The following is a 12,506-nucleotide window of genomic DNA, read 5'->3' as shown; positions in this document are numbered from 1 at the left end:
GATTATATTCTCGATTACATTTTCAATTACATTTTTTTTCTTTTTAATCTATTTCAGGGAAAAAATATAATTAGTATTGTGATCATATTTGGAATAAAATATTAAAATTAAGATAGTGATAAAATAATGACTAATAAAAAAAATATATCTCATAATATTTTTAACACATAAAAAAAAAAAATTTAATTCTTTGACTTTTTTTATTTTTCCATATTTATATAAATGCTTAATTATAAATTAAAGATTTCCCATCTCAACTCACCTAAATAATTTTGATATTTTTCAAGCCATGTTAACATGAATGAAAGTTATTTCAACAATGAGCCCCCACCTGAAATTTTAAATGGCTTCAATGTAATATACAATAAAAATATAAAAAAATAAATCATTATATATAACATTTATGCATATTCGTTTTATTTTATTTATTATTTTTGACAACATTTAGAACAATGAAACTTCTTTAAGTTACTACAACAATCTCAACGAAAATGAAAGACAGCCAATTTTTTCATCTTATATTTCTAGTACGGAAAAACTAAAATATTTACCCAAAACCTTAAGAGAGCATATTATAATTGAATATACAGCGACATTTGCAATTTTGGTAATAAAATGAAATAAATAAAATGAGGTAAAATAAAATGAAATGCTCGAAAAGCATACATTTTTCATCTTTTCTATTAAACTTCTTTTGGTAGGAAAGTGATATTGTAGAATTTTATTTAAAACTAGATAATGATTTGTTAATAAAATTTCCATTTTTACATGTTGATCATCCTTTGCATGAATATTATGAATATGTTAAGGCAAATACAAAAAAAAGAATTATAGATATTTATCCTAATATTATATCTGAACCTTTACGAGATTTATTGTTATATGTTCAAAAATTAGAAAAAGAAAAAATGATAAAAAATGAAACCAAAACAAAAATGTTAGAAGAAAAACAAGCAAATGCATTAAAAGAAGCAAAAGATAAAACTCGAAAATTAAAACAAAAAGGAGATCAATCATATTCATCACTTTTTTTGAAATATATGGAATCAGATGATGAAACATTTGAAAAGGAAGATATAAAAACTTCTTAACCTATGAGACAATAAAATATAAAAGTATTTTTTCATATATCTATAAATATATTTCCTGAATAGTATAATATATTTTTATTGCATATACATATTTTTATAATTTTATCTCAGAAAGCAAATAACATTTTAAGAAAAATCTTCACCATTAGAAATAAATTGCCTCATTAATTTATTACAATTCTTGTAAAATTTACAGAAAAATTTAAATCTCTACACTATGAGACTACGAAATGTTTTCACTATACATATTTTTTTAACATATATAAAATGTTTATTAAAGACAAGAAAAATAATATAAGTAGACATAATTATACTTTTTATTTATAAGGAAAAGGGCCCTAAATAGTTAGGGCAGCTTAAATATGGGCTTGTCTAATATTAAGGTAGAAAACAAGTAAAAATAAAAAATAAAAAATAAAAAATATTAAACGTGAAGTATAAAATATAAAATAAAAAATATAAAATATGAAACACCATTTTGAATATGTACAACATAACATTAAAAAAATATTTATAAAGATGAATAAACCAATGAGCACAAAAAATAAATTATTATTTTGTCGTTTCGTTTTTTTAGGAAAACCATTTTATAAAACTTATTTACAACTAAAGAAGCAGGAAGTCTGCCCCGAAAATGAAAAACAAATTCGAATGAAAAAAATGATGGGTTAGGAACCTTTGGGTTATTACAATATTATAGACGGTATAATAAAAAAAGAAAAAGAAATGCACACACATCCATATATATATATATATATATATATATATATATATATATATATATAAACTTGTTATGTTTAATTTCTCTATTTTTTTTTAAATAGTGCAAATATTATTATACGTTTTATTGAATATTCCCCAATTTATTTGTTTATGATTTGTTCGAATTTATTTACAGGGAGGAAAAAAAATAATACTACAAGACTCTAAGAAAATATTTTTTTGTTTTTAATTATTAATTTATTTGAATTTACACACATGTTCTTTAATATTTTTACATTTGGATATTTTTAAAAAAAAGATCCAAGTTCTTTTTTTTGTAATTCTTCCCTTGAAACTCTTCTCCTGAAAAAGGTATATAAATAAAAAAAAAAAAAAGAAGGGTGTAGGGAAAAAAATGTATGTTATAATAATAAATTAATAAAATTTTATGAATAGCCAAAATTGACAAAAAAAAAAAAAAAAAAAAAAAAATGCAAAATTACCTGTACAAGTAAGGTATTTTTAATTTTTTTTTCAAAAATTGGACATTCATCCATTTTGGATGTCTTCTAACTTTTAATCTTAAATTATTTTTTGTATACAAAATTTCAGAGAGTGGTAATTCTCTTATTAAAGTGGCATTATCATCAACATATGGAAATACATTTTCAGTTTGTGCTGTTTTTATTTTTTGTGTTGTTTTCCAAATATTTTCTTCTTTTATAATATCATATAATTTTTGAATTCTTCCTCTTTTTAATTTATTATTTAAATTTACTTCAATTTGTGGATATATAGTATTATTAAATTCGTTAGCTAGCTTATACAAATAGCTATTTTTATTATTATTGTTGTTAATATTATTTAAATTATTATCATTGTTACTATTGGTTTGGTCTTTTATATAATCATTTTGAACATTATCAAATCCAATTCCACTAAATGGTCGACCTTGACTATCCTCTAAAACATTTAAAATATAATTTTTAATATCAGGATTATATGCACATATACTAGGCCATATATATCTACCTTCATTAATTGTATAATAATTATTCCATTGTTTTTTTTCTTGAGGCCAAGCTTTTGTTACATCCGAATCAAAAGATTTTGATGTTCCATCAGGTAAATATTTTTTATTTCTATTTTCATATCTATATCCCCATCTTGGTGTTAATATATCTTCTCTTCTATTATGATATAATCCTCTTTTTTTAACTCGCTCATACATACCCCATTTTATTCCACTAACAGGAAATAATCCACCTTTATGTCCACCTCTAGGCATTTAACAAAAATAGCTAAAAAAATCAAAATTTATAATAATAAAATAAAAAATTAATTTAAATGAAATTCTTTATTTTCTAAAAAATAAATATATTTTCTTCATTATTCATTCATATCAAATGAAATTAACAAAGAGATAGGGAACCAAAATCTATTCATATTTTTTTTTTTTTTTTTTTTGCCGATAAAATATGTAGATATGTGCATATCATATTTTCCCATACATATAAGAAATCCATAAAATAAAAATATTTAATCATCCATAAATTATGCAAAACTTGTATTTCGTTCTAACAAAAATCGAAGGGTCAATAATAGGAACTATTTATAATATCCCAAAAAATGTGCAGTCCCCATAGTGTAATATAATGTAATATACATACATATATATTTTACAGCGGAATAGGAAAAATGTTCAAATTTAAAAACACAACTCACACTTATTTATATTCCCATTTTCAACATGCAATGCATGAACGTATTTATTGTAAAAGTCGCCAACGATTTTGCAAAAATTTTAATTAATATATAAAAATGGTATTTAGCAAAATAAATAACATAGAGAAGTAAAATTGTATACTTCTAAACAATTTATATTCTTATCAGCTGATGTTTATATTTCAACTCGCTCCTTTTTTTATAGGTCATGCAAATAGCACTCTTTTATTTATAATAAATACTAACCATACTGATTCTATAATTTTAAGAATATACTATATATATCTGCACATATTTCAGATACCCCTTCAATTCACCAATATGGTAATAACAATTATGAACATGAATAAATCATAATTTTGTGGAAAATATTTTGTACCAAAATATATATAGCCACACTCGAATAACAAATTAATGTAATAAATATTAATAACATTTTTTAAATCTAACTAACGTTTAAATTCCTAAATTTCTATTAAAAAGCATATGATAATAAAAAGAAGAAAAAAAAAAATAAAACAGTCTGTTTTTTCTTCGCATATAGTCACACAAATTTTATTTTATATGCATATATTTTATATACATATGTTTTATATGCATATGTTTTATATGCATATGTTTTATATGCATATGTTTTATATGCATATGTTTTATATACATATCAATGGACTCATTATGTATTATAGTGATATATCATAAATAAATATATGCACATGAGCCAAAGAATATTAGATATAAGGAATACATATATATATAATATAATATAATATGGTACATCTTTTCATAACATTTATTAATTTAATGCAAAAACGCAAAGGGGTTTGGTTAGTATATAAAAGCCATTGCCAACAACCCTCATCTCCCAAAAAAAAAAAATTGGCGCAATTAAGGGTTAAAATAAAATGATGGAAAAATTTCAAATATGACATTTTTTCTAGATCAAAAGCTTGTGTGCATTAAAATGTTTTAGTACATTTTCATTCTGCCCAATCTCGGCAATGTGAGACTCGCGCTTCGTTCTGTTTGCCTCTCCGCTTTGCCTTGTTTGCCTCTCCGCTTCGCTCTGTTTGCTTCTCCGCCTCGCTTTGCCTTGCATTATGGGAGCTGCTTCATGTTGCTAGACAGCGAAACGACAGCTGCAGTGATAGCTGCTCCTTTACCAGAACCATCATCCGCTGGTATGATAATAAGATTTTCAGCTTTGTCAGCTAAAATAACTCTTAAATGTTCTTTTAATCTATTACAATACCATGCGTTTTTTACAAATAATGAGCCATCAACACCACATGAGAATTTTGAGTGTTCAATAATTTTGATTCTTTTTGCTATGGCAGCTATAGCAGCAGCTGCTAATGCTGCTGATCGATTATAAACAGCTTCACATATTTTTCTTAATGCATAAATTTGTTCATCTGTAAAATCCATATCCCATGTTTGTTTAGCTATTTTTTTACATTCACGAAAATCAGGAGTTGTATCATTTAAAACAACACTACCTGATTCAGAATTAAAACTATCAGATTGCCACATCTTTTTAGATGATGCGCTTTGTAAAACATTAACCATAAATCTTCGAACAATTTCACCTAAATATGCTCCAGATATCATTTTTTCAAATAATTGTCTGCTTCTATTAGCTGAATACCAATCCATGACTAAATCTATTGGAGATAATGGTAAATCTTTATCAAAATTTCCTAATTCTATATTAATAATTTTACCTGAATATTTATATTTCTTCCAATCTGGTTCATAATAACAACCATTAGAACCTGTTCCTAAAATAATTCCGATATAACATGGTGGAGCAGATTTACCTTTTTGATATGCACATGACATTAGTGTTCCTACTGCATCATTCACAACACATGAAACTTTTGCAGGAACACTAGATCGAATAAAAGCATCATTCATTAATTTGCAAACATCTCGACCTTCGACTGGGTCGTTAGTTGCTCTTCCTGTTTCAAAACCTTTTGTCCAATCAATTAAAATAGAACAGTTAATAGATGGTGAAGTACATGGAAATGAAAATGTAAATCCAACACTCTTTTCATTATTATCATCCAAATCATTAAATTCACCCATAATATATTTTATCCTTTCAGCAAAATGGTCAAATAATTGAGAAGCAGTTGCATGTTTATCTAATAAACCCTTTTCATGTGAAAATGTACCAGTAAATTTTAAACTATAAGTTTCTTGATCTCTTTTTATTTTTCCATTTCCATCTAATGATGCTCTTACTGCTCGAAAATTTGTACCTCCAAAATCAATAGCATAATAAGTTCCTCTTTCTTGCCCTGTTGGTATATCAGAAATACATGAATCTAACATTTTAAAACTACATTCATGTGGGATCCATAAATTTGGATGTCTACGATGTGCTTCTAAACCTTTTTTTAATTCATAAACAAAATTATCAACAAACTCTTCTAATGTTCCATAAGATATTCGTAATTGATTAACAAACTTATTAATCCTATCGTTAAATTCAGAATTTATTGGAACTTCACATTTTATTGTATCCAATTTATAAAACGGAGAATCATCATCTTTCTTTAAATTATATTCACTCATTTTAAAAAAAAATACATTCAAAATATAAATTCACTTATTTTCTTATTATTTATTTTCCTACTAACATATATCCTTTATAAATTTATGTGAAGCAAATCTCAAAATCACAATTTTTACTTCTAACTATTATATATACTATGTAGAATATGTATCTTCAAAAAAAAAACTATTAAGCTCAATAATAAATCGTTACAAAATAGTTTATTCATATATTTTATTATTATCTATGCATTTCATATATAGCAAACTAAATCAAAATTGTTTTGACTCACTTTTTTGGGAATTATTATTTTTGCCACATTTGTATTTCCTTTTTTTTTTTTTTTTTTTTGTGACAATTATAAATAATTGGTAAACTCTAATTTATGCAAAAATATATAATTTTTATAGAAAACTAAAAATAGCGAAAACTCTTATACAATATTTTAGAAGAGCTTCGCATATATTTTTGCCTAAATGCAAATGTTAAATATGAAGATATACATTAATTTAATTTTTATTTTTGCGATGAAATTATATATTATATATATATAATTGCATAATAAATAATTTTTCTCCAAATTGCTTTTTTTAGATATTAAAAATATTATGTAGAGAGCAAACAACGAAAATTGAGAGAAAAAAAAATATGACTTAAACACTTGAAGTATCTAATAGGAAATTATGTTATTTATTATGTATGCTATTGTTACAAATTTATTTTTAAAATAAAAATAATGTGAAAAATTGCGAGAAAAAAATAAAAAAAAAAAAAAGTTACCGAAATATTGTAAATACCATAATATAGTGAATGCATAATAAATACCCAAAGGAAATAATAATAAAATGCTTACTAAAATTATTTTATGGGTGAAACAAAATTATTAAAAATAATACGAACATAAATAAAGAGAGCATAAAACTATTATGTATATATGAAATATACATAAGCGGATGGCGGGAATATAAAAAAGGAGCATTATATAATTATGAAATATGCATACAAGGAAAATAACACATGTATATATATTTTATATATAGTAATATATTATGCATTATATATATATGAAGCATAAAAAATTGATGCATATATAATATAAACTAAGACAAAAAAAACTTATTTCACGAAATTATTTTTTTTGAAAAAAATAAAAAATAAGGAAAAAAAAATATATACCTATATTATTATCTTCATTTTAATTACATATTAATTTGTAACATAATATTGTGTAGAATTATGGAGAAAAATATATAGCACAATAATTTATAATTTATTTTTGGCCTTGTAAATTATGGCACAATATTTTGTAATACATTTTTGGCCTTGTAAATTATGGCACAATAATTTATTATAGAGCTTGCTTGATATTTAAAAATTAAAAACAAATAATTACCATCAAATTAGCATTAAAATGGCATTAAAAATGGCATTAGTAATAGCATTAAAGTGGAATTAGTAATAGCATTAATAATAGCATTAAAATGGTATTAATATAGAATTAATATACCATTAAAAATAGCATTAATAACTAAACATTATGAACATTCATAAAAATGTAATAAAAAATATAGCTAGCGAAAAAAACATGCATAATATTCGAATTGTTCATATTGTTCATGCTGTAGTTTTTTTTTTTTTTTTTTATTCATATAGTAACCCAAATACTGTATAAAGGAACGGTCTTAATTTTTCATTTTCTCCTTTTTATATTTAACTTATTTTTCTTATAAAAAAAAAACAAAATTATGTTAATCTACACATTAAATGTAATTTTTTCAGTTTCTTTTTTTTTAATAAATTAAAAATTTATTGTCCTTTGACAAAAAAATAAGTTTACTATAATTTAGCATAAAAAAATATGGGAAAAAGTATATGGGAAAAAAATATGGGAAAAAAATATGGGAAAAAATATGGTCAAAAAACATGGCCAAAAATATGGCCAAAAAACATGGGGAAAAAAACATTACATAGTCACCAAAAAACATTGCATAGTCACCAAAAAAACGTTAAATTCCTGTTTTGGCTTATTTATTACCTGAACAGGACATAAAAAAATATGGAAATTTTACAATTTCCTCAAATGTTCATAATTATACATATTGTGTGCACATATAATACACGAATATATATTGACCAAATAGAGCAATAAAATTTAAAGAGAGATATTTTCCATTGTGTTGTATCAAGTTTTATAAATTGCTAACAAGATCTAGTCCATTTTTTGCATAAAATTGTGATCTATTAATTAAAGGTTTTTGTAATTTGCTATAATCAAAAGGAATTTTTCTTTTCATAGCTTTTGAATTATTACTTTCCTCCTCATCATACCATTCAATTTTTTCTCCTAAATTTTCCAACATAGTATCAGCAGTTGACCAACTAAAACGTACAATACTTGGAAATCCAAAAATCGGATCGAAATTATTTTTTAAAAAATTCTTAGTTACTGGATCTCCTGGATATCCTGATCCAAATCCTTTGTCTATATTAATAATTTGTTCTTCATATTTCCATTTTTTTATTAAAAAATCACGTGTAACTTTAGCACATATTGATGCAGCACTAACAACTGGATATAAAGAATCAGCTTTTTCTTTAACAACACATTTTATATTTGGAAATAATTTTTGTAATTTCTCTTCATATACACTTGCTTTACCTACTGTGTCTACAAACACTTCAGTTAAATTACAACCTCGACTTAAAACATGTTGAATTATAGATATGGCTGTATCATGTGATATTTCATTTAAATTATATTTTTCTTTTTTTAACATTTTTGCACTGATATCTTGTGGCATTAATATATGTACTCTCCATGCAAATGGAAGTTTAGAATTATTTAATTTATAAAACATTTTTTCTCTATCATGTTCGGTTATCTTTTTAGAATCATCTATTTTCATTTCTTTTAATAATTTCTCATCTTCTTTTTTACAATAAAAACCGGAATAAACCATAGGCCCTAACACAGGCCCTCTTCCAGCTTCATCAATTCCCAATCTCACTTCTTCATTCCCAAATTCGTATAAATTGTCAATAACTATAGGCTCCATTTGAGAAAATAACAAAAAAAAATCAAAAAAATCAAAAAAATCAAAAAAAATAAAATAATAAACTTATTTATACGTATTAAATGACTACTTATGTAAGCTATAATTTTTTTGATTTTTTTAATTTTTTTTTTTTTTTTATTTTTCTACAAATTTAGGAGGTAAGCCATTGCTGATGAAAATGTTTTCCCTTCATTCTCTTTTCTTATATAATTGTATAATTATAAAAAATGCTTAAATTGGCTTATGATTAGTATAAAAGTATGTGTGTATTTTTTTAGAAATGTTAAAATGACTCTTGAGTGGCATTGATATATGTGCAAAAAATTATATGATAATAGCTATCTAGCGATAAATATAATATTGCTTAAAAAAAATACTTTTTTTTTTTTTTTTTTTTTTTTTATTATTTTTTTTTATCACATATTATATTATAATTGATTAAGCTATTATTTTACTTTTAAATAATAATTCTCTTCGAACATGCATATTATTTCCACTTTTCAAGGTCTTTGGAAATGTGTTTATTTTTTTATTTTTAAATTTTCGAGAGACACATTAATTCGGAATGTAAGAATAGAATAAGAAAGAATAAGAAAAGAATAAAAATAAAAATAAAAATAAAAATATTGTTCATATTGTGAGATCTTTAGTAAATGCCAAATAACACCATTATTATCACCATTATTTTCACCATTATTTTCACCACTTTAAAAATAAACGAAATGAGGGTTTGTTGTTATAACACTGTTAAGTGTATGTCTTATGGCAAATTTATACATATGCCTATCTATATTTATAAAGATTCTTTAATTTTATATTATTAATATATATGTTCCACATTAAGCAGTGTATATATTTGGTTATTTTTATACTGGGTTATCAGAAAGGCAAGTAAAATATAAAAAATAATAAAAAAAACAAAGATCTCTTTCTTTTATTTTAGCACACATCAATATGTACATACACATGTATGTGTTGGGTTTTAGGAGTATATCCTATTTTGTTTATTCAATTCTCAAATTTAGTATGTATTAATATTTTCTTATTATATAACCATAGTATATAATATTTCTTAAATTGGAATCGTATCCATATACATATTATGTGGTTACATAATAGGTGGTTACATAATATGTGGTTACATCATAGGTGGTTACATAATAGGTGGTTACATAATAGGTGGTTACATAATAGGTGGTTACATAATAGGTGGTTACATAATGTATGGCTACGTAATGTATGGCTACATAAACTGTTTTAAAATTATTTACACTCTAATAATTTTATCAATTTTTTTAAGAGATATTTTATTTATTTATTTATTATCTTGTTTTGAACTCTGGGAATATAATATATAAACATTTTTAACCATTTTAGTCAAATACCAAAAAAAAAAAAAGCTTATACTTTTTATGGTAAACTCTTACAACTTAAAGAAAATAAAACATGTCAACAAATAATTACAAAAATAAAACATGTCAATAAGCAACTATAAAAATAAAATTTATTGAAAAGCATATAACCAAGTATGTATAGTGTTCACTTTTGGATATATTTCCGCCATTTCTCATCTTCCCTTCCCCCCCCCCAAAAAAAAAAAAAAAAAAAAAAATTATTACTATATATAGAAAAAAACAATAATAAATTAAAAGATATTAAATAATGACATGTTTATAAGAAGATATTTTTAGTGACATCAGAAAGTATATAATAATTTTTATGCGATAATTTTAGCTAAGAAAAAAAATATCTCATAATAATAATGCTTAGATATTTTTTTTTAATTTTTTTTATTTTAAATTGGCTTTTTTTTTTCTGATTAATTTGCTTCTTAAATTAATCGTTTTTTTCTATAACCCTTGTTTAAATAAAACTAAGAAAAATATATTCTTTAACGTTTTGAAAGTCTTTTTATATAATATATTTAAAATCAACAAATATGAACAAATATGAATAAATTGAAAAAATATGAACAAATTGAACAAATATGAACAAATTGAAAAAATATGAACAAATTGAACAAATATGAACTGAACAAATATGAACTGAACAAATATGAACAAATATGAACAAATTTTGTTTCCTTTTTTTAATGAAAACACAAATATAGAAAAAAAAAAAAAAAAAAATCATGACAAAAAGTTATTATTTATAAAACAATCAAATAAAAAAGCGAATTTAATAATAAAAAAAATAAAAAAAAAATATGCAAGCATTATTATTTTGAGATATTTTTTTTTTCTTAGCTAAAATGGTCGTATAAACTAAGCAAACAAATTATACATAAAAATAAAATAATAATAATATTATTAAATATACTAAATGTGACGACCCTAAAACTTGTTAATAATGTAATAAATATATTATCACATATTATTATTATCTTTTAATTTATTATTGATTTGTCCTTATCATCTTTAATATTAATTTTTTTGTGTTAATATAAAAAATAAAAAAATTTCATAGGCATATGAAAATATATGACAAACATTGAATTTTTATGCTTAAAAAAAAAAAAAAAAAAATAAATAAATAAATAAAATAGCATATATTATTTATTTGTTGTGAGTAATAGATATATTTATATTTCTGCGTGTACTTTTTGTAAATTTTATAAAATACAAATTTGCTCTTATAAGAGTAGTACCCTATATGTTAATATATATTTTTTGAGAAAAAAAATAAAATAAAAAAAAGGGTGTTATTTTAAAAAATATTACCTTATAATATATTATACCGCTGTTAAGTTTTGTATTTTTTTTTTTTTTTTTTTACTTTTTGTTTTTTAGTTTTTAATATTTTTCATAATATATATTGTTTCTTTTTTTTTAACATATTATATATAGAAAAATTAATGGTATATAAATATGTACAGCTATATAGTATATGTTAATATTTTATGTAGTATATGTTGTTATGTATAACCTATTTATTTATATATTATCCATGCTTATTTAGTTAAGGTACTATTATTATCATTATATACATTGAAAACGTTTTCTAAAAATTTAAATAATCTTTTATATCTTTACTACTTATACATCTATAGATATAAATAATGCATGTTAATTGATATATATATATGATAGCCTTATTTGTGTTTATATTTTATATCACAATTTTTTATGCTTTTTTTTTTTTTTTTAAATTTTAGTAAGTTTTCATGGTTTAATTACAATATTTATATGAATTATAATAACCTTACATGTATATCCTTTTTTTTTCCAATGCCATTTTTAATTAGATTATATTATAAACTATATTATAAACTATATTCTTATTATTTTTAATTTAGTAATCGATTATATATGTAGATATTTATATAAACATTTGTTTTATTAATATACAATATTTTTTTATATAATAGACTAA

General features: G+C 22.4%; 4 protein-coding genes across 4 annotated transcripts; 1 reads left to right on the top strand and 3 right to left on the bottom strand.

Annotated features, from left to right (window-relative positions):
* Positions 1-297: 297 nt before the first annotated feature.
* Positions 298-1,091, top strand: PY17X_1124500 (conserved Plasmodium protein, unknown function; the record flags this gene model as incomplete). Its single annotated transcript, XM_022956520.1, has 3 exons — positions 298-354; positions 449-607; positions 702-1,091. The coding sequence occupies 3 exons, from the start codon at positions 298-300 to the stop codon at positions 1,089-1,091; spliced, it is 606 nt and encodes a 201-aa protein (XP_022812412.1).
* A 1,010-nt stretch (positions 1,092-2,101) lies between these two features.
* Positions 2,102-3,081, bottom strand: PY17X_1124400 (conserved protein, unknown function; the record flags this gene model as incomplete). Its single annotated transcript, XM_724786.1, has 2 exons — positions 2,102-2,156; positions 2,297-3,081. 2 exons carry the CDS (start codon positions 3,079-3,081, stop codon positions 2,102-2,104), a joined length of 840 nt encoding a protein of 279 aa, XP_729879.1.
* A 1,532-nt stretch (positions 3,082-4,613) lies between these two features.
* PY17X_1124300 (hexokinase, putative) lies at positions 4,614-6,098 on the bottom strand (the record flags this gene model as incomplete). The annotated part of the gene is made up of 1 exon (XM_724785.1): positions 4,614-6,098. The coding sequence occupies one exon, from the start codon at positions 6,096-6,098 to the stop codon at positions 4,614-4,616; it is 1,485 nt and encodes a 494-aa protein (XP_729878.1).
* A 2,169-nt stretch (positions 6,099-8,267) lies between these two features.
* Positions 8,268-9,134, bottom strand: PY17X_1124200 (ribonuclease H2 subunit A, putative; the record flags this gene model as incomplete). Its single annotated transcript, XM_722136.2, has 1 exon — positions 8,268-9,134. The coding sequence occupies one exon, from the start codon at positions 9,132-9,134 to the stop codon at positions 8,268-8,270; it is 867 nt and encodes a 288-aa protein (XP_727229.2).
* Between the last annotated feature and the right edge of the window lie 3,372 nt (positions 9,135-12,506).

The sequence above is a fragment of the Plasmodium yoelii genome (genome assembly GCF_900002385.2).
Source record: "Plasmodium yoelii strain 17X genome assembly, chromosome: 11".
NCBI classification, from domain to species: domain Eukaryota; phylum Apicomplexa; class Aconoidasida; order Haemosporida; family Plasmodiidae; genus Plasmodium; species Plasmodium yoelii.
Note: the sequence above shows the minus strand (reverse complement) of the source record. Positions and strands in the feature narration are given on the sequence as shown.